This window comes from Pongo abelii, chromosome 15, assembly GCF_028885655.2.
Source record: "Pongo abelii isolate AG06213 chromosome 15, NHGRI_mPonAbe1-v2.0_pri, whole genome shotgun sequence".
Taxonomy (NCBI): Eukaryota; Metazoa; Chordata; class Mammalia; order Primates; family Hominidae; genus Pongo; species Pongo abelii.
In genome coordinates this window covers 41,332,117-41,356,037 of record NC_072000.2, presented here as the reverse complement: position 1 = coordinate 41,356,037, position 23,921 = coordinate 41,332,117, and the positions used below count along the sequence as shown (strand labels likewise).

General features: G+C 37.6%; 1 protein-coding gene across 1 annotated transcript in view; it reads right to left on the bottom strand.

The window, feature by feature from the left end:
* Positions 1–23,921, bottom strand: part of TTC6 (tetratricopeptide repeat domain 6) — a 227,296-nt gene that overhangs the window by 147,161 nt on the left and 56,214 nt on the right. The window contains exons 3-4 of the mRNA XM_054530057.2: positions 11,052–11,162; positions 8,347–8,553 (exon numbers count right to left, since the gene is read on the bottom strand). Of these exons, the coding sequence (XP_054386032.2) occupies positions 8,347–8,553; positions 11,052–11,162 (318 nt within the window). The remainder of the gene's footprint in view (positions 1–8,346; positions 8,554–11,051; positions 11,163–23,921) is intronic.

Sequence of the window (23,921 nt, the reverse complement as noted above, 5' to 3'; positions counted from 1 at the left end):
ACTGCAACCTCCAGCTGCCGGGTTCAAACAATTCTCATGCCTCAGCCTCCCAAGTAGCTGGGATTACAGGCATGCACCACCACACCTGGCTAATTTTTGTATTTTTAGTGCAGATGAGTTTTCAGCATGTTGGCAAGGCTGATCTTGAAATCCTGACCTCAAGTGATCCACCCACCTTGGCCTCCCAAAGTGCTAGGATGGCAGATGTGAGCCACCACACCTGATCAGTTTTACTCTATTGTGGTCAGAGAAAATGTTTAATATTGGTGTTTTTTTTAATGTTTTAAGACTTGTTTTGTGACCTAACATATGGTCTATCCTCAAGAATGACCCACATGCTAAGGAAAAGAATGTGTATTCTGCAGCCATTGGATGAAATGTTCTATAAATATCCATTAGATCCATTGCTCTATAGTGCAGATTAAGTCTGATGTTTCTTTGTTGAATTTCTGTCTATAAGACCTGTCCAATGCTGTAGGTGGGATGTTGAAGTTTTCAACTATTGTACTGGAGTCTCCCTCTTTGACTCCCTAATATTTGCTTCATAAATCTGGGCACTCCAGTGTTGGGTGCATATAAAATTAAAACCGTTATATCCTCTTGCTGAATTGACCCCTTTATGATTGTTTAGTGACCTTCTTTTTCTCTTCTTATAGTTTTTTTCCTGAAATCTATTTTGTCTGATATAAGTATAGAGATTCCTGCTCTTTTCTGGTTTCCATTGGCATGGAATATCTTTTTCCATCCCTGTATTTTCAGTCTATGTGTGTCTTTATAGATGAAGTGCATTACTTATAGGCAACAGATCAATCAGTCTTATTTTTTTAATCCATTCAGCCACTCTGTGTCTATTGATTGGAGAGTTTAGTCCATTCACATTCAATGTTATGATGGATGAGTAAGGACTTTTTCTTGCCATTTTGTTATTTGTTTTCTGGTTATTTTGTGGTCTTCTCTTCCTTCTTTCTTTCCTGTCTTCCTTTTAGTAAAGGTGGCTTTCTTTGGTGATATGATCTAGTTTCTTGCTTTTTATTTTTTGTGTATCTGTTTTTGTGTATCTGTTGAATGACTTTTGTTTTGAGGTTATCATGAGGCCTCCAAATACTGTCTTATAGTCCATTATTTTAAACTGAGAACAACCTAACACTGTTTTCATAAACACACAAACAAGCAAGTAGAAAAGAAAAAAAACTAATAAAGCCTCTACACTTTAACTTTATTCTCCTGCTTTTTATCTTCTTGTTTCTATTTATATCTATGGTACTGTCTATATCTTGAAAAGTTGTTATAGTTATTATTTTTTGTTGGTTAATCATTTAGTCTCTCTACTTAAGATAAGTTTACACACCACATTTATGGTGGTATAATATTCTGTTTTTCTGTGTACTTACTATTACCAGTGAGATTTGTACCTTCATATTATTATTTATTCCTCATTATCATGCTTTTCTCTCTGGTTGAAGTACTCCTTTTAGTATTTCTTGTAGGACAGGTCTGGTGTTGATAAAATGCCTCAGCTTTTGTTTGTCTGGGAAAGTCTTTATTTCTCCTTCATGTTTGAAGGATAATTTCACCAGATACATTATTCTAGGGTTAAAGTTGTTTTTATTCAGCACTTTAAGTATGTCATGCTACTCTCTTGTGGCCTGTAAGGTTTCCACTGAAAAGTCTGCTGCTGGGCATATTGGAGCTCTATTGTATGTTGTTTCTTTTCTCTTGCTGTTTTTGAAATCCTTTCTTTATCCTTGACCTTTGGGAATTTAATTATTAAATGCTTTGAAGTAGGCTTCTTTGGGTTAAATCTTCTTGGTGTTCCATAGCCTTCTTGTACTTGGATAGTGATATCTTTCTCCAGGTTGGGGAAGTTCTCTGTTATTATCCCTTTGAGTAAACTTTCTACCTCTATGTCTTTCTGTACATCCTCTTTAAGGCCAATAACACTTAGATTTGCCCTTTTGAGATTATTTTATAGATTGTGTAGGTATGCTTCATTGTGTTTTATTCTTTTTTCTGTCTCCTCTGCGTATTTTCAAATAGCCTGTCTTTAAGCTAATTAATTATTCCTTCTGCTTGATCAATTCTGTCACTAAAAGACTCCGATGCATTCTTCAGTATGCCAACTGCATTTTTCAACTCCAGAATTTCTGCTTGATTCTTTCTAATTATTTCAATTTCTTTGTTAAATTTCTAAGATAGAATTCTGAATTGATTCTCTGTGTTATCTTGAATTTCTTTGAGTTTCTTCAAAACAGGTATTTTGATGTCTCTATATATTTTGAATGTATCTCTATTTATCTCAGGGTTGGCCCTTGGTGCCTTATTTAGTTCATTTGGTGAAGTCATGTTTTCCTGGATCATTGTGATACTTGTAGATATCTGTCTGTGTCTCAGCATTGAAGAGTTAGGCATTTATTGCAGACTTTGCAGTCTGGGCTTGTTTGTACCCATCCTTTTGGGGAAGGCTTTCCAGATATTCAAAAGGAGTTGGGTGTTGTGATCTCAGCTGTATCTGCTTTAGGGTGGGGGACCCCAAGCCCAGTAATGCTGTTGTACTTGCAGACTCATAGAGGTACCACCTTGATGGTCTTGAACAAGATCTGGAAGAATTCTCTGAATTACTAGGCAGAAACTCTTGTTCTCTTCCTTTACTTTGTCCTAAACAAACAAAGTCTCTCTCTCTTTCTCTCTCCCCTGAGCCAACTGGAGCTGGGGATGAAGTGACACAAGCACCCCTGTGGCCTCTATTCCTAGAACTGCACTGGGTCAGACCTGAAGCCAGCACAGCTCTGGGTCTCGCTCAAGGCCTGCTATAACCACTCCCTGGCCACTACCTACGTTTGCTCAAAGACCCAGAGCTCTACGATCAGCAGGTGGCAAAACCAGCCAGGCCTATGTCATTTGCAGCAAATTCGCTCAGGCCCCGGGTGCCATCCAGGAGCCAGGGACTAGAGTCAAAAACCTTAGACGTCCATCTGACATCCTATTGTACTACAGCTGAACTGGCACTCAAACCACAAAATGAAATCCTTCCCACTCTTCTCCCCACTTTTCAAAAGCAGAGGAGCCTCTCTCTGTGGCCACTGCCACCTGAGGCCCACGAGGAGTATTGCCAGACTCCTGCCAATGTTTCCTCAAGGCCTAAGGGCTCTTCAGTCAGCTTGTGGTAAATGCTGCTTGGCCTGGAACTCATCCTTCAGGGGAGTGGGCTTCCCTCTGGCCTAGGGCAGGTCCAGAAATGGTGTACAAGAGCCAATTCCTGGACTCAAGGACCCCAAGAGCCCACTTGGTGCTCTACTCCCCTATAGCCAAGCTGGTTCCTAAGGTGCAATACAAAGTCTTCTTTACTTTTCCATCCACTTTTCCCAAGCAGGGGTCTCACCCTGTAGCCACCACAGCTGGGAATGCGCCGAGTCTCGCCTGAGACTAGCAAGTCTCAGGGTCTCACCCAAGGCCCTCAACTGGTATCCTTTCTAGTTATTCAGAGCCCAAGGACTTTTCAGTTAGGAGGTGATGAATCTTACCACAACTGAGTCCTTCTCTTCAAGGCAGCCCAGGGCATGTCTAGAAATGTCTGGGAGCTAGGGCCTCATGACACTGACCAGTGCCCTATCCTGCTGTGGCTGAGTTTGGTATGTAAGACGCAAAACAAAGTCTTCCCCACTCTTCCATCTCCTCTTCTAAAGCAAAAGGAAGGAGTCGCTTTTGGAGCCATGAGCTTTGCAGCCTGGGGTTAGGGGAGGAGTTATGCCAGCACTCCTTAGCTGCCCTGGCTGATGTCTCAGTAGGTTGCATGCCTCCCTAGTCCACTATCTCTGAGCCCAGTTCAACCCTAGGACTTACCTACTTGTTGCAGTACTTGTGGCCTACATTGCCCTTCAAATTTATTTGGGGCCTCCGAGCATGTTAGCCTGTGGTGGCAAGGCTTTTAAGAAATCAAGCTCTGACCACTGAGATCAGCTATTCCTCTCTGGCTAGGGCTCATTTAAATGCACCCTCTGTGGGCAGGCACCAGCTGAGTTTGGTTAAGTTTTGGGTTCTGCTGTAACAAGACAGCACTGAGTTCAATACTTCACACTTGCCGGCTCTCCCTCTCCCCAGGGCACAGAAACACTCTCTGCACCACCCCTCTGCTGCCAACGGGTCGGGGAGGGGTGGTGTCAGCAATGCAAGACTATTTTCCCTACGTCTTCAATGCCTCTTTCAGTGATAACGAAGTTACAGTCAGGTTCTGTGTCCTGGTGTACTGTGGAGTGGAGGGGACAATCAATGGAGCCTTCTATTCCACCATCTTGCTCCACCTCCTCCAGACAAATCTTACCAGTAGCATTTTTGATGCTATCTACAAATTCAATCAGCAAGTTTTCCATTTTCTCATCTGATATGGTCTGACTTTGTCCCCACCCAAATCTCATCTCGAATTGTAGCTCCCATAATTCCCTCATGTTATGTGAGGGACCCAGTGGGAGATAAGTGAATCATGGGGGCAGTTTCCTCCATACTGTTCTCATGGTAGTTAATAAGTCTCACAACATCTGATGGTTTTATAAGGGGAAACTCCTTTCTCTTGGCTCTCATTCTCTTCTCTTGTCTGCCACCATGTGAGACACACGTTTCACCTTCCACCATGATTGTGAGGCCTCCCCAGCCATGTGGAACTGTGAGCCCATTAAACCTCTTTCTTTTGTAAATTTCCCAGTTTTGGATATGTCTTTATCAGCAGCATGAAAACAGACTAATACATCATCTAAACCATTAGGAAATATATTGAATTGGACACAGCCCTGTAGCAGTCCACAAGACTTCCATGTACTAGTTGTGCATCCTTTGCATAAGTAGTTACAAATCCATTTAGTAGTCCACCTGATCACAATCTCCTCTACAAAACCATCACTGGGAGGCTTTCATAAGCAGGTTGCTGAGATTCCAATGATAATAGCAATAACTAATGTTTATTGAGTTTTCTGTGTGTCAGGCATTGTTCTAAGTGCTTTATGTTGTAGCATCTACATATGATCCTCACAAAAACAATATGAGGTGGGTATTGTCATTATCCTCATTTTACAATACAGACATATAGTAGAGTTCAGTACTTTGCCTAAGGTCACACTACTAGTAAAGGGTAAAGACAGGATTCGGTCCTTGGACATCTAGTTGCAGAGCCTGTGCTCTTCCCACGATACTCATGTTGAACACCAGGTCTAACATTTTCATGATATTCAGTCCAGGAATTCTAGGAAAATAAATGAGGTTAGTCTTCCATGGCTTATCCTTAAGGGACTCATACTCCAAGTGACTACCACTTCCTTTAAGAAGGGTTCAAACACAATTCTTTTAATGAGTCATTTAATAATTCTAGAGTTTTGTCCAAGATCAATGCATAGATTGCAGAAATCTCAACCCTTACACTTAAAAAAAATAAAAGTCATATTTGCAGTTGCCAGTCTCCAGGCATTGGCACCTCTCCCACTGTAGCAGCTCCCCAAAGCTGCTGCTGAAAGGTGCAACAAGCTTAAACCCATCTATCTGAGTCATCCAACAGGCTCAGATATCCAAGTTAACTCTTAAAATCTTTTAGAAATCTTGGACTTTAAGTTTCTATTATGAATTCTTCTTTCTAAACATCATTCTCCCTGTCAGATTCAAAAGACACAAAGCATAAGTTTATCAGCTTCCTTTTCTCTTTGTTATACTTATGTTTATTTAAAACCTTAACCTTTTTCCAAAAATAAATTAAGGCAGCTGTCATCTCTTGTCATCACACTATTCATCTATATGACAGAGTTATCTTTCTTTTTATTCCGCCTCTCTTTGCTCCAAAACTAACATCAAAAATACTTGTTTTTGTTCTTAACATTATTCCTAGGACTAAACCCATTCTGGATCTCGGCTTTCTTGGTACAATTTTATAACAACATGCCACCTTTATATTTTTCTATGGATATGCATTTCTATGGATATTTTTAAAACTCTAAATGCAATAGATTACTCATACATGTTTTGTGAGAATTTGGGAGATTTAGGGCATTCCCATACCTGTTAAACTTTCTTCCATTTATAATATCAGGTCATGTGATCATATCTATATTTTTTATAGACTTTCACTGACATTTTCTAAAATGTTCAACCATCCGATTATTGGCTTTGGGTCAGTTATTTCTTCACAGAATCACTATTATTTCTATCTAACTTTCTTTTGTTCGTCATGATTTAGACAAAAATACTAATCACCTTCATTATACTAACGAGCTTGTAGGAGTAGAAATGGCCAATTAGATAAGGATTGATCAAAGTCTCTGCTTTTTCTGCTGAACAAGACCTTCCAACATATATCTGAGCAATTAAAGTCCTGCATTGTTCCTTTATCACACCTCTGTGCTACTTCTGTTTAATCATGTCAGAAAAGGTCTTCTTGTCCCCTTAATCCTCAACCTGGCCAGGCTTGCTGGAGTATATTGTTCGTCATTTTGCTAACATTTTGAGCAGAAATGCTAGAAACTAACCTTATGGACTCAAATGTCCACATACAGTGTAAAGTTCATGGATAACAACTGATCTTGAGATGTTAACACAAATAAATAAATATGCGATTCTTGGAGAAGACTTGGTGGGAATAGTTCAGTGCTATTTTATGGCATTTCTGAAGGGTTCCACAATATCCCACAACAATAAGGCATAATATTTTATTAGACATTCTCTTCTCCTCCCCTTGAAACATTTCTCATTTCAAAGTCTTTTTAATCCGTTCACCAAGTCACTCTGATCAAAACATTCTTCCTAGAATGCTTCTTAGAAACATCCAAATGCATGCTTTGTAAAGAGCATGACTGATGGGGTCAGTCACCAACCACAGGATAAGACCCTTGTCCCTGGAAGCAGTGGTGGATTTCCTCTGGTCAACTATTACTTGTGGATCTTCTTTATTACCTGTTATTCATGGAAGATCAATAGGCTAGTGTCATGTAGGATAAACCTGATAAAACAGGGCTTGAGAAATGAAGAATAACTACTGCATTAATTCAGACATAAGGTCACCAGGACCCAGACTAGGATGGGGTAACTAGAAAAGAGAAGAAAAATAACATTTGGGAATAATATTTGGGAAATTCCAAGCCTTGGAGACTGATTTATATGTAAACAGCAAGGGAAGAGGAAGGCCACAGACAAATCCCAGGTTTCAGAGTTGGGAGTCTCCAGCAAAAATTGAAGAATGAGTAATGGCCAGTTGACCTCAGTGAAGCGTATTGGGAACATAGTCATTGGTGGGGAGGGGAGACCCAGAAGTAGAGGAATGACCCAGAAGTAGAGGAATTACCCAGAAAAGCTGTTTACCCAAGAAGGGGCATCCATCTGAATCAGTCTGGGAGAGGATTTCTGGTGATAATCAAGATGATATGCTGTGGTTCAAGGAAAAGGGGCTGTTTTTTTTAATACTAATAATATATCTATTTTTAAATAAATTTATTTAAGTAAAAAAGTGACTCAAATTAATGAAAAGAATTAATACAACAATCCTCCCTTATCTGTGAGGCATATGTTCCAAACCCCAGTGGATGCTTGAAACCTTGGATAGTACTGAACCTTATATACATTATGCTCTTTCCCATACATACATATTGATGATAAAGCTTAATTTATAAGTTAAGCACAGTATAAGATTAACAACAATAACTAATAATACAATAGAACAATTATAACATACTGTAATAAAAGTTATGTGAATATGGTCTCTCTCTCTCTCTCTCTCTCTCTCTAAATATCTTATTGTCCTATGTGTATTCATCTATTTCCACACTGCAGTTGACCACAACTAACTAAAGCCTCAGAAAGTAAAGCCATGGATAAGAGGAAACTTAAACCCTACAGTAAAGGCAGGGTGATATGCAAATATGATAAAAATTATGTAAACAATGGATAAAATGAATCTTGTAAACATTCTCACAGTAGAAAAAGACTCAGGGGTTAGTATGAACCTAAATGAGGTAAAGTTATAAAAGCTATAAAATTCACCAAGTTCTATTTCCTGGACTACAATTCCTGACTTCTTCGAGATGGTAACTAGAAGATTCTTGGCCAATTTCTGAAAGACCTAAACATTCCTTCCCTCCTTGAAAACCTGTTTTCTCTCCCCAGAGTTGCAATTAGAGTTGACACTAGAAACCCTCAAAAAACATGTTTTCTTTTCCTAAGTGGGCATCTTGCACTTCCGAGGCCCCCTTTTCAGAGTGAACACACCATCACCCCCGCCCCCAGCCCCATACCTTGGTCCTTGCCTGGGCCAATTCTTCACACCTGCACATCCTCAATTCTCACAACTCTTAAGTGTTTCCAACATAAATAGTTTCTTACCGTTAAAGACACCCGCTTGGCTTCTTTTGAATCACTTGTGGGCTGTCCATCTTCCAAAGGTTTACTTAATTCCTCTGCTGGCTGAACTTGCGAAATTTCCTGAGGTTTAAATACTATGCTTTCTGCTTCTGAGGGTCCCCATTCTATATCCTCTTGTTCAATCTGGAGAATACTTGACATGGTTTCAGGAAGTTCCTTATGCACACTCTGTTGGAAAAAGTAAATGTGCAAGAATGCTTTTTTTTCTTAATTGGTCCTTCTAGGCTTTTCAGTGATGCAACAGTTTCTATCTGACAACAAGATGAATATGAAAACGCACGCTTGAAACTAAGCATAGGTGATAAGTTTCCTCTGAAGATTTAGAAAGAGAAGCTCAAATTGACTTAAGAAAAATGTGAAGGCTGGCAAATTATTTTCCTCAGCCCTTGTCTCAGAAACTACAGCCACCCCACAGTTGTTATGGGTAAAAGATGGCATACAATACCAAATACTATGAAATTTTCTTTATTATGCAAGAAGGTATAGCTAGACCAATAAATTTAATTTTGTAAAATAGAACTTTAATCTTGAGCTCATGTTGGTTCTTTTTTTTTCCATATCACAAGTCATCAAGCAGGAGCTCATGTTTTTATAAAGCTACTGGATAGTGTTATGGTAAGATTAAGAAAATGTTTTTAACCAGATGGGACTGAATTCAAATCCTGGATCTGTTAATTAATAGATGTTTGACCTTAGCCAAGTTACTTAAACTTTTTTAGCCTCATTTTTGTCACTGGTCATCAGGATAGGCTATGCCCAACTAAAAAAAAAAAAATTAGTGGTTCAACACACTGGGGCAGTGTGTTCACTACAAATCAAAGTGGCTCTTTAGGGCAGGTATATTTCTCATGGTAGCTCAGCCATCTAGGCTGCTTCCAGGTTGTAGTTCCTTCACACCAGAACACAGCTTCTATGGTCACCACAGAACAGGGACCATATCACTTTCCTTCACACCCCATGGCCACAAACAGCTACATGACCCCATCTAACTGCAAGAGGGTGGGGCACATTTGAATATTTAGCAGGGAGCCATTCAGCTGCTCCACTCGCTTGAATCACATCTTTACAAGGGATATATCTTTTTTGTACTTAGTTTCTGTGTGTGTCCTCTGCAAGCTGAGGAAGAAAGAAGCCAATAGTGACTCAGTCCAAGTCCAAAATTTTCAAAGGTAGGGAATCTGACAATGCAGCCTTCAGTCTGTGGCCAAAGGCCCAAAAGCCCCCGGCAAACCACTAGTGTAAGTCCAAGAGTCCAAAGGCCAAAGAAGCTGGAGTCTGATGTCTGAGGGCAAGAGGGATGGATGGAAGCATCCATGACCTGGTACCAAGTCGAAAGGTATTTTACCTCTAAAGAAGTGGGTCAGCTTCCTTATAAAAAGCCAGAAGCCAGAAGAGGTCCAGTGATTGCCTGTAAATGTCAATGCTTAGGGAATAGTTCCAGCAGAATTAAAAATACATTAATATTTTTGTTTAACTCTTTATTTTAAATAATCAAGATGATATCTAAGCTAGATATCTGACTGTTGCCTTTTTCACAGTTTCCTTCAAAATGGTATCTTTCCTTATACTTTACATGAATGTAGTGAATGGCATTAAGTTTATTCTATTAATGAAGATTTCTATTTTGCTAAACCTAACTGATATTGTATTTTCAGTTTACTATACCTGTTAGAGGCGTCGAGGTCAGAAGTTTTGATATCTATTTGCAAACGGTGGCAACCAGAGGCAGCTACCCTAGATGTCAGTCTTAAGTCCATAGCATATGTGGTAAGGCTTCCTAATTGATATATCCACATTCTATTACAAAGGGATACTAGTACCATTTCATGCTGGATCATGAGGCTGGTGATAAGAATAGAAAGGAGAAAGAGATATGGCCCCAAAGCATCTCAAACTCTAGTAGTTCTACCATTTGTGGTAACTCTAACATTACAGGACCCGTAGTTTTTGTGAAAAGAAAAAATTCCATGCACTTTCTGAACATGATATGCTAACCTAAAAATGAAATATGATCACAATTTTATGTATGTGGGGGTCATATTTTCAGGAACCAAAGGAGCTTGTTATTTAATGGTAACATTTTATGAACTCTTTGTAGAGGAACTGGCCTTCAGGCTATCACTTTTCTATGTAAATGTGAGTTTCTATACACAAGGAGATACTTTCCATTCACAAGGAATATGTTCCAGATTACTTTGAATTCAATGGTTATTTTACCAATGACAGATAAAAAGAAAGCTTTATTTCCAAAACAAATTTCTGTCACCAACTGTCCATATTTCTCAACCAAATTCTCCCCTTACAATGCTTTTAACAATTCTTCTAGATGAATACAGACAAAAGTAATGCTTTCTTAGAAGCTAACAATTTTTAATTAATTATCCAACTACCTTCTAGATCTAAATGTCTCTAAATCAGAATTGTTAAAATCTTCCCCTTCTAAAAAGAGTTTGGGACCTTAGCTCAGAAGGTCCCTGGTAGCCAGCAACAGTGAGCCAAAATGGCCAAGACTCCCAGTGTGGTATCAAGTTAGATGTTCTCACAGGTAAACACACTTCTAAAATATATCAGAGAAATTTTTTTAACTCTCTATATAAACATTCAAGCAACAGGAAGCATGCTGTTACTTTAACAGAGGCAAGGAGGATTTTTATTAAAGACTTTACCATTTGCGATTCCTCAGCACCCATCTGGAATTTATACTCTGCTTGTATCTCAGGTGTTTCTACTTGCATAGGTGATGTTTTGAGGTACATTTTTCCCATTAAAGAAATATCCTTGAACGAGAAAAGGAAACAAAGTGATGCCAATTTTTAAAATCATTGAGGCACATTATTCATTATACTAAAATGCTAGTCAATTTGTGTAGTAAATGAAAAATAGAGACATATAAACTAGTCAATAATACATGGTAAATGAATAAAGAAAAAACAATAAAGTAAGGGTGTGGTGGCTCATGCCTGAAATCCCAGCACTTTGGGAGGCCAAGATGGGTGGATCACCTGAGGTGAGGAATTTGAGACGAGCCTGACCAACATAGTGAAACCCCAACTCTAGTAAAAATACAAAATTAGCCAGGCATGATGGCACATGTCTGTAATCCCAGCTACTTGGGAGGCTAAGGCAGGAGAATCACTTGAACCCAGGAGGAAGAGGTTGCAGTGAGCTGAGATCATGCCATTGCACTACAGCCTGGACAACAAGAGGGAAACTCTGTTTAAAAAATAAATAAATACATACATAAAAATAAAAATATTTTTGTCTATGTTTTCAATTTCATGGCTTTTTGCTGATCTCTATAAATATATTTTTAGATTTAACAAGATAATTAGGTAATATTAAGTCAGATGCTATAAAAAATGCTATTAAGTCAGATGCTATAAAACACTGCACAAGAAAGATAAAATCAAAACTAAAATTTAATGCAACCAAGGGCAAGAGGGAATATGCTTAAAACCTCACTGGATGGACTGTTAGTATCATTTTTACCATAGCTAATGACAATTGCAATGATACACTCTCTACTCAGTTGAGATGGCAAGAAGACAGTACACTCCAATTACTAACAATGGTCTAGGAATAAAGAGACCCAGGTTCTGTTCATCCAAACTGTGAAGCCACAAATCAGGCATCAACAGGCACATTATTTTGCTTTCCTTCACCTCAGTCTTATTACTTTTTAAATAGGCATTCAACTACATGACTTTTTTTTTGAAACAGAGACTTGCTCTGTCACCCATGCTGGAATGCAGTGGTGCAATCATAGCTCCCTATAACCTCAAACTCCTGGGTTCAAGCGTTCCTTTCACCTCAGCCTCCTGAGTGGCATGGACTACAAATGCATACCATAACACTCAACTAATGTTTTTGTTTTTTGTAGAGATGGGGTATCTCTACATTGCCTAGGCTGATCTTGAGCTTCTGGCCTTAAGGAATCCTTCCTCCTTGGCCTCCCAAAGTGCTGGGATTACACAGGCATGAGACACTGTGCCTGGCCTACATGAACTTTTAAGGTCCCTTTTTCTTCTAGCCTTTTAGTAATGTCAATGGCAAGATTCAAACTCCCATTGTACCTTAAAACTCTTATTTTTCTGCTTTTTATTTGCTTTATTAAAAGGATCTAATTCAGGCCATTGGCTTCTACTTCTGTCCTCTTGTTATAAATAACTATAAAACTGGACAAAATATTACAGCAACTCTTTTAGGATTTGACAACAGGCAGTGCAGAACTGTGATGACAGAGAATGGAAACAAATAAGGTAAGAGCTACAATTACCTGATTTCTGCCTGACACAATTTCCAGAACATGGCACAAAAAGGCAAAAGCCAAACAAAGCCCAAGTATCTTACTAAATTGAAGAGACAGAAATCAGATGAGAGGAGGACAAAGGGGCTAGAATTTGTAAGGAACAGTGTGGAGATGAGGGCACTGCATAGAGAAAGAGCTCCAGAAATCGGCATAGGGTCCTTGAGTCTTTGGCTGAAAGTCTGCCCATGCAATGGGGAAACCCATGAGGCTAGACAAAGAAACCCTGCCAGGGAAGAAAACAATTAGGAAAGAGCTGTAAGTCACAATTCCCAGAGCTCACACAAGGTTGGGATTCATTAGGTCTCCCACCAGACATGCAAGATACGTGGTACATTCATTATAAAGGCCAGAAGGATCATCTGTTAGTAGTAATGCTAAATTAACCCTTGAGTAAAGTCTTCTGTGGACGTTAACAATGCTTTAAAATAATTCTTGAAAAAATCAAGCTGCTCTTCAAGTAACTTAACTGCCTATTAGAACAAACTCCAACACTCTTTAAAGGAAGTCAATAAAACCCAATGTAAAATTCATAATGTCCAACATCCAATCAGAAGTTTCTGGTCACATGAAGAAGCACAAATATGTGATACATAACCAGGAAGAAAATCATACAAAAAGACCCAGAAATGACATACATTTTGGAATTAACAAATAAGGATCTTAAACTTCTAATATAAATATTTTCAGAGTTCAACATTAAATAAAAATGTAAGCATAAAGAGGAGCAAATGTAAGAAACAGAATGAAATGTGACATCTATAGATAGAACATACATCATCTAAAATAAAATTCTCACTGAGTGGAATTAACAGAAGAGAAAGACATTGTAGAAGAAAATGTCAGTTAACTTTAAGGCATATCAACAGGAACCATGCCAAATGAACCACAGAGAGAAATAAAACTGAAATAAAATGAACAAATACTCAGTCAAACATATATTTAATTGAGGTTCCAGAAAGGGATATGGGGAGTGACTGAAAATATTCACACACAAATGGCCAAAAATTTTCCAAATATCGTAACAGCTACAAACCCCCTAAGTTCAATGACCTCAGAGCAGAAACACACAAAGAACACTGCCCCAAGTTCACTGTCATCAGAGTAATAAAAATCAGTAATTCTAAAAAATCTCTTTATTTGCAAATGAATATGATTACACATATACAGAAAATCATAAAGAATACAAAAAAACCTACTAGAGCTAATAAACTAATTCACTAAAGTTGTAGGGTACAGGGTGAATACGTAAAAATAAGTTTTATTTCCAAACAACGAACAATCTACAAACAAAATTAAGAAAACAATTCCATTTAAAATGCCATAAATTAGAATAAAATACTTAGAAATAAATTTAACCAAAAAAGCACAAGACTTGTATAAAATATTGGTGAAAGAAATTAAAGAAGTCCTAAATGAAAGAAAAGGCATCCTATGTCCATGGATTAAAAGACTTAATATTGTTAAGATGGCAAGACTCCCCAAAGCTATCTACAGATTCTTTGCAATCCCTATCAAAAACCCAAGGGCCTTTTTTTCAGAAATAGAAAAACTGATCCTAAAATTCATATGGAATTGAAAGTTCCCCTGAATAGGCAAAACAATATTGAAAAAGAAAAATAAAGCTGGAGGACTTACACTTCCCTATTTCAAAATTTACTCTCAAACTGTAATAATCAAAACAGTGTGATACTAGCATAAGGATAGACATCTAGATCAATGGAATAAATGTAAGTCCAAAAATAAACTCATCCAACCCATGCTCAATCGACTTTTGACAAAGGTGCCAAAAACATTCAATGGGAAACAAATATACTCTTCAAATGGTCCTGGGGCAACTGAATATCAACATGCAAAAAAATAAAGTTGGACCCCTATCTCATATGATATACAAAAACTAACTCAAAATGGGTCAAATACCTGAATGTAAGACCTATAAACTGTAAGATTCTTAGAAGAAAACATATGAATAAATCTTCACTACCTTGGATTTGACAATAGCTTCTTAGATATAACAACAAAAGCATAAGCAACCAAAGAAAAAATAGACAAATTGGATTTTACCAAATTTAAAATTTCTGTGCATTGAGGACACTATGAAGAAAGTAAAAATGCAACCCACTGAATGGGAGAAAATATTTGTAAATCATTTGCCTGACAAGGGTCTAGTATTAGGAATATATAAGGAAGTCTTAGAAGTTAACAAAAAGACCAAAAGAAATTAAAAATGGGCAATGGACTCCTGGCTTTGAAGTTAATAATACTCTTTGGCAATAACACAAGTAGTTTTTAAGGTAGAAAAAAACAGCAGAAAGAAGCTTCAAAGGAAATATCCTGATTATTCAGCTTAAGAATTTCACTCCCTTCCTCTTCCTACCAGTTGTAAGTGTCCTGGCCACCCCACTATCTCTGACCATGATCCTCTAACTAATCATTCTCTAGTGTCAACAACTTTTGCATTTCTCAATTAAGCATTTCCCATACAAGAAAAGCAAGTTTTTTCCTCTCAGAATCACTGTCATTAATATCACCACGCAACAGAAAATTGTCTAGTACTCTTTCCTTTGAAAGAGTTTTGACACTAACATACAACAAGAATATTCTGGAAGTCATAGCACTAACTCTCTGCTGTGAATTATAAAACTCTGTGAATTGTTTGGCGAAAGTGAGAATATAATCATAGGAGACAGACAACAAATTTTCGTTTCTATATAGTCAAAAATTGGGCAAAGTATTTTTGAAATTTCTCCAAAGAAGATATACAAAAGCCAACAAGCACATGAAAAGATGACCAACACAAATGATCAGGGAAACACAAATCAAAATCACAATGAGATACCACTTTATACTCACTAGGATGGCTATAACAAAAAAAAAAAAAAAAAAGGAAGAAAATAACAAGACTTGACTAGGATGCAGAGAAACTGGAATCCTCGTATGCTGCTACCGGGAATGTAAAATGGCACAGCCACTGTGGAAAGGTTTGATGGTTCCTCAAAAACTTGCATATTATTACCAATTGACCCAGCAATTCCCCTTTTAGGAATATGCCCAAAAAAAACTGAAGGCAGGTATTTCAATAGATATTTGTACACTGATGCTATAGCAGCACTATTCACAATAGACAAAAAGTGTAAACAAGCCAACTGTCCATTCATGGATGAATGAATAAACAAAATTTGGTATATCCATACAATGGAATACCATTCAACCAACAAAAGTAATGAAGTACTGATGTATGCCACGATGTTGGATGAATCTTGAAAACATTACACTAATGGAAAGAAGCCAGACACCACAGGTCATAAATTGTATGACTCCATTTATATGAAACATCCAGAATAGGTAAATCTATAGAGAACAAACCCAACTTGTTGTTGCCAGGGCCTGTAGGGTATGGGGAATGGCAAATGACTGTTTAATGTGTATAGTGTATCCTTTTGGAAGGATGAAATGGTTTTGAAACTAAATGAAGGTGATGGCTGCTCAACATTGCAAATGTTGATGCCACTGAATTGTGTACTGTAAGATGGTTAATTTTACATTATGTGAATTCACCTCGGTGTAAAAAAAAAGTAATTGGATGTGATGAGCACTTGAAAATAGTAGGTACACAACAAATGTCATTTCCCTGCTCCTTAGACATTTTTAACTAACATAGCAGTAAAATTTATACGTGACAGTTACTACATTGCCCAGTGACACAAGGATTAATTTTTGTTTGTCTATAGTCTAGTAAAGCCAGAGAAATAAAAAAAAAGACATGTAATGTAAAAAAATATTTTATTGACAACAATAATTTTGTTAGTGTTCGATCTAAAGTTTAATAGCAAAGAAACCCAAATCGATATAGAGGTAACAGGTGAGAGTAAAAATAATGCGCTTTATTCAACATTAGGAAATCCATTAATTTATAAGTCAAATGTAAAAACATACAATGATCTTCATGGTACTCTCAAGTGTAAATCACATGGAAGGTGGAATGATAAAGTGGTTGAACACACATGCTCTGCTTTTGGCTTCAAATCTTGACTCAGTCACTTTAGGACATTCTCAAGCAAATTATTCAACCTCTCAAGTTTGTAAAATGGGAATAATAATAGCACATACCTCATATGCTTATTATGAGGATTAAATGATAGAATACATGCAAACAGAAAGTGTCATAAATAATAATAGTTATTGTTCACATTAAAATAAAAAGCAAAATAAGGACGCCTATTGGTACCACCATAATTTGACATTATACTGGAAATTCTAGATATGAAACAGAAAAGAACATAATTATAAGAAATGAACTAACCACATAACTGTTACTTGAAGAGGCTACTACTATATACCTAAAATTCCCAAAATAATCTGTAGAGTTATTCAGACAGAAAATCAATTCACCAAAACCAAATTCAGAAATTTAGAAAATGAGAAAAGGAACAAAATCATGAAAGTAACAAAAATTATAAACTACCAAAACAGTGCCTTAGGAAATGTCAGGAAAACAAACAAAAAAAAATGACTGAGACATAAAAATTGACTTGAATCAGAAAATTTGGATTTTGGACTAAAAAAAATCAAAAAGAAAAATTTTAAGTAGCACAATTAGTATTTTGTTTAACGTGTATTAATTCTACCTTGTCTCCCTGAGTTATAAACTGTAACTAGTCGTTTATTTCTACATTCTCCACAGAGTCTGCCAAAGTGTTAAACAAATTTTTTTAACTCCGTACACAATTGAAAATTTATAAATCTGTAAGCAGTCCAGCTTCACAATTCTGGATACATTTTTTTAATGTGTTTCATAGAGCAGTTTCCACCTATGGCATGTAACAGAATCCAAAATGTCCAAGCTGGAAGGACCTTGCAGGATCAGTAAAACCCGAAGGACACCCAAATTTCACAGACACTGAAACCAAAGCTTTGAGGCTTAAAGGGTGCTGTTTAGTATTCAAAACAAACAGACCACATGGTCTTTCCCCTAAACTGCTTCAAGCAGATGGACAGCAACAGAAGCAGCAGTGTTCCTGTGGCCTGTTAGGCAGGCCCAGTATTTTCTCAATCATCATTAAAAGAAGGAGTAGAGAGAGCAGCTGCCCTCTACTCTTCGTCATGCAATCCAGGTTCTCCTCAAATGACACTGGCCCAAATAGCATAGGCCAAAAGAGTGTTTCTAAAATATACCCTTTTATGATTTCATCAGCACTTAGTCAAGCTGCACTGCCTTTAGATAACTTACTGTAAAGCTCAAGGTTTAGAAAGAAGGAAAGAAAAGGCATTGTATGGCCCTAAACAATATTTGTCCACACAGATTACTTTCTTGAGAAACTGTCCTGATCTGCATTAACTTTCTCTTGCTTCCTGCGGCAAAATCCTGATGGCACTGGCCTGTGGAATCGTCCTTACAGGCACAAGAATGTATCAGGGCTGCTTGACATCCGTTCTTACCCCTTGTGACTCTTTAAATTAAACATTTATATGATTGCTCTGGGTGACTGGACCCTGTATTCCATAGACCTGTTGGCTCTAAAAATGTGATTTGATAAAGAAAAAAAATGGAATTTGAACAGCTGCCATATAAATTTAAACATCAAAATTGCTACAGGCACTATCTATAACTAAATGTGTATAGCATCTTTTACGCAAAGTCCTAACAGAACATAGTCCATTACTTAAACCTGTTCAAAAACTACAGCAGTTCCAGAAACATAACATTATTGGGTTTCAAGTAAATTCTACTTTTTATCATATCACTTCTCTGATAGCTACCCTATACAAGAAAACTACAGTGCTTTTAGTAAAAAAAAAAAGAGGCATTCATGAAAAGCTTGTTTAAATCAAGTCATCTAAAACAGATGCAATGCAATAGAAAAAAATATTTCCAGAATATGATAATGCCTATGGTTGGGTAATGCACTATTCTTTATTCCTTGACATTCATACTAGAAAAGACAACAAAAAATCCAGACTTTTTGTTTCAGAAGGCTATGGTGAAATCTAAGTTAATATGCCTGATTCTAGGTTATAGCATCTGATATTTCAGGTATGACATCCCTTTGAATTACGTACCAACTGTTGAGTGACTTATGACGAGCTATGCAAGCAGCACTGTGCCACAGCACTCCAGGGCTAGGAATCCAAGAGAAATATAAGTCAAGATTCTTTCACTCAAGAAGTTTCAGTTAGTTAGAGAGATGAAAACAACGGACGAAGAATAATGTTTTTCAAAATGCAAAGCGGTAAATTTAATCAAGCATAATTATTATGCACAGGCTCCAAGTTCAATAGGAATCTAATTTATTTAGAGAGATGAGGATAAGAGTATAAATATCAGAGGATGTACCAGTTTTAGTTATGCTAGTGAAAAATAAATGTGAAGAAGAGCTGGGTTCTGGGTCAAGGGATGGAGGGAGGGGAAATGCAGTTCTTATCTCATATTTTAATATAAGACCACATGAAAATAATTATGCATCTATATCAATGAATTTTGAAAGTTAATATGCCTCTTTTGTTTATTTAGTTAACAGTATTCCATAAAACTAAAATTCCCAAGACACAAACTGAGTGTATTAGTCTGTTTTCACACTCCTATAAAGAACTGCCCGAGACAGGTAATTTTCAAAGTAAAGAGGTTTAATTGACTCACAGTTCTGCATGGCTGGAGCCCTCAGGAAACTTACAATCATGGTGGAAGGTGAAGCAGGCACCTTCTTCACAAGGCAGCAGGACAGTGTGAGCACAAAGGAAAAAATACCATTGATAAAACCATCAGATCTCATAAGAATTCACTCACTATCACAAACAGAATGAGGAACTGCCCCCATAATCCAATCATTTCCCTTCCTCAACACATAGGGATTACTGGACACTCCCTAGACATGTGAGATTACAGTTAAAGATGAGATTTGTGTGGAGATACAGAGCCAAATCACATCACTGAGGAAGGATGGAAACATATTTGCTATGTCTTACCAAATGACACTACATCTCAAAAATACTGTTTTTGCTGTTCCTGAATCAAACAATGAATTCCAGTAATTTTCTTACATGTTTTCTATTGTAAAACCGTTCAAAATGTTAACTAATATTAACTAATATAAAATTCAACAAATTAATATGTGTTCACCTATCCTGATGTTCAACAAAAACATTTGTAGTACCACTTGCAGATCTTATTTCAAAAAGGCTCTAGTAACTATTGTCCAAGATGATCCCCAATGATTCCCACCTCCTGAATGGTCACCTCCTCAATGAATAGGGCAGACCTATGTAATCAATAAGATACAGCAGAAATTACAGTGTGTGGCTATTTCAAAAAAATATATGGCAAGTTCCACATTGCCCTCTCTAGATCACTCGTTCTAGGGGAAGCCATCTGTCTTGTGATAACAACACTTAAGCAGTCCTATGGGGAGGTCTCCTGCCAACAACCAGCACCAAATTGCCAGTCTTATGACTGAGGCATCCTGGGAGCAGATCCCTCAGTCTCAATCAAGTCTTCAAACGATAGCACCCCCAGACAAGATCTTGACACAACCCCACAGGCTAGAATTACATAGATAAGTTGCTCCTAGATTCACTACCCACAAAAACTGTGTGAACTAAATGTGCATTGTTTTAAGCTGCTATATTTTGGGGTGATTTGTTGCACAGAAATAAACAACTTTAAAAAGTCTCTAAAACTCTAGCTCTTCAGATATTTCATGGCATTTCCTAAAGAACCTAAAATCTCAAAATCTCATAATTTTTATTATTTAGGTAGGTGTTTCTTCATTATTACCTGTTATTGCGTAATTTTTCTTAGCCTTTTTAAAAGATATATATTGCTTTACAAAACCCATTAAAAAGTGAGCTGGTTTGGCTCAGCACAGTGGCTCACACCTGTAATCCCAGCACTTTGGGAGGCTGAGGCAGGCGGATCACTTGAGGTCAGGGGTTCGAGACCAGCCTGGCCAACATGGTGAAACCCCATCTCTACTAAAAATACAAAAATCAGCTGGGCATGATGGTGGACGCCTGTAATCCCAGCTACTCGGAAGGCTGAGGCACCAGAATTGCTTGAACCTGGGAGGTGGAGGTTGCAGTGAGCCAAGATTATGCCACTGCACTCCAGCCTCGGCAACAGAGGGAGACTCAAAAAAAAAAAAAAGTGAGGTAGTTTGTGCTAGATCCTTAGGAAAAACACAAAGTACACGTGTTAACAAAACATACCGTGTAATACTTAATATGCCCTCCTTCGTCCCACATAATTATCCCAAATATCACGAAATGCATTTAATCATCTAACATTTCACTATATTGTCAGTAATTTTGAAAGACACATTCCATGTGTCATTGCTACAGTATTTGTGAAAACCATGGAATTACAGAAAACTAAAGAGCTTTCTGTAGGCAAGACTTGTCATAAGCCCACACCAAGAACATAGTTCTTTATCCTATTATTAAACAAAGCCAATGAGAGAAACCCTGTAAGTCCCCTAACAAACAGAAATCTGTATTTAATAACATCTAACCTATGTTTATATTTTAGGTAATATATATACCTTCCCTAATTAAGATGAAGAGTGATTGATTCATATCACCTGTGAAAGAGCATTAATAATCAGCCATCAGTTATCTCTTCTCCATACTAAATTCCATCTCCTCCAAATTTTTCTCATACGGATCTGGGAGACGAAATGATAAATTTTAAGAAGAATCCACAAGAATATTCTCTTAAGCCTCCTAATCTCACAGAGGATTCAATAACATAAATAAATACTTCAATAATAAAATTCAGAGCCTCAAGAGTAAGCATATTTTTGTTTACATCATTCAACAAATATTTATTTATAGAGTGACTTCTAAGTCCAAGGAATTATATGAGGTGATATGAAGGATGAAAAAGCAAAAGATATATAATCTTGCCTCCAGATTGTTTATGGTCTTATAAAACAAATTCAGCATTCATTTGATCCATCCTACTAAAAATAGAAAGACAAAAGTCTATTATGATCACTTACGTAGTCACAGCTTAGATGAACATATATATTGATGTGTAGATAAATAACAATAATACATGTTGTAAGAGAGGCACAAAGTAAACTTGTACCAAGGAGTTCGGGCAAGGAAGGGGAATATTATATTTAGAATAGAAGGCAGCACTTCCTTAAAATAGTTCTTAAGAAAGAAGTAGAAACTAAATGTGTCCAGTGGATACAAAGAGAACTGCAAGTGGAGAAACACTCCTTAGATTGATTTTCAGATCCTTTCTCTTCCCCTGGGGCAGGTGCACATGTGTCACTTACTGTACTCAAACAGGGTTAGGATGGAAAGCACCTTCACATTGGCTCCCTCACTCCCCATCCCCAGCTGCACTTCCAAGAGGTAGTGATGAGCCCCATGGTTGTGTGCTTATTTGGTTCTCTAACATGGTTTTGCTCACAGCCAGATTCTAATTCAAAAGGGAAATCACTCCATTAATTTCATTTATATGAAGCTGTGGAAACTTTTACCACATTATTCACTTCTTTCATTTCCCTTCTCTCACTTTGCAAAAAAGACAATCTTTGGGCAGAAGCAATGAGATTATTCAAGTTATCAAGCTATTCACTCAAGGTTTTCAGTTGGAAGCATCAGAAACAGACTCTTATCATGTAGGAGGTATGGAAAGGCTGTCTGGATTAACAGAATCAGTGAGGGAAGGACCAAAGAAGTCACAGAACCAAGAAGCAAGAGACATCACAACAGTCTTTAAGCAATAATAAACTTTCCAAGGTTCCTCATGACTCAATGACCTGGAATGAATCCTTATCATCCCTTTCATAAACAGACATGGTATGTTCAGGAAATTTTAAAATTCAGTGGATTACTGGTGTGGTAAATTTTGTAGTAACAGCCTCAATTTTTCACCTCTCACTCTGTCCACACCTTTTGCCATGTGACTTTGCAGTTTTTTTCCATCAAGAGGCAAAGTTTATTTTTCTGCCTCCTGACTCTGGATGTATCCATCAGTCTCTGGATTTATCCATTTTATTGCTTTAGCCAGTAAAATGGGCCAAAAGTAATGATGCGCCAATTCCTACCCTAGGACTCAAGAGCTTGCAGGTTGCTCTTTTGAACTTCTTCTGTTACTATGAGAAGTGCATGCCTTGTCAATCCACTAGTTCCAGGGGGATAAAAGTGCATGGAGGTCCCTGGTCTAAATATGCCACATGGAACAGAGCTGACCAAGCTAAAGTCTCCAGCCAGAATAGAACCCAGCCTAGATTAGCTGACTCCAGCCAATCCACAAAGGTGAGAGCTATAATAATATTGTTTGGTACTAAGCCATTAGTTTTGAGAGTTTGTTACATAGCATTAACTGACTGATACAACTAGTGAATAAACTAGAAGGAAATAGAAAAAAATAATGCTAGTAAGGTCAAATTATGAAGAACCCTCTATGCTATCTATGGTTTGGAATTCGACTATATCCTGCAGTCAGGAGATATCCAGCCAAATTTTTTTTTTTAGATGAGGTCTCACACTGTCGCCCAGACTGGTGTGCAGTGGCACAATCACAGTTCACTGCAACCTCCACCTCCCAGATTCAAGCGATTCTCCTGCCTCAGCCTCCCAAGTAGCTTGGACTACAGGCGTGTACCACCATGCCTGGCTAATTTTTGTATTTTTAGTAGAGACGGGGTTTCACTATGTTGACCAGGCTGGTCTTGAACTCCTGACCTCGTGATCCACCTGCCTCGGCCTCCCAAAGTGCTGGGATTACAGGCGTAAGCTACTGTGCCCGGCCCGAGCCAAATTTTAAAATAAATTAATACTGTCTGGTGAATAAACTTTAGTGGAGGTAAAAACTGAAAGTTGGTCCTGAAGAAACTGTAAAGATCCAAGTGAAAGCTGATAAGAGCCTAACTTAAGGCACAGACAGTGGAAATAAGAATATCTACTTATAAACACCCCTTATTCTCATTCTTCATCTTTTAAGGTATTCTTACAGATCAAAAGAAAAGATTAATAAAAATAACCCTAACGTTTTTGAAATATAGGGAGCCCTGTCTTGAGTCTAAATGGGATTCAAACATGTTTGGGCGTGTCTGACAAAGTCTGATGGGACAGACTTTCCAAAATCTCATTTGCATGAGTAATGGAGAGTTACTTGGGAAAACATCCCAATGAACGAAGAAGTTAAGCTTGATGAGCAGAGCCCCATACGAAAACCTTGGTCTTCTGGGAAAGGGTGCGATTCCATCTCTCTGATCTG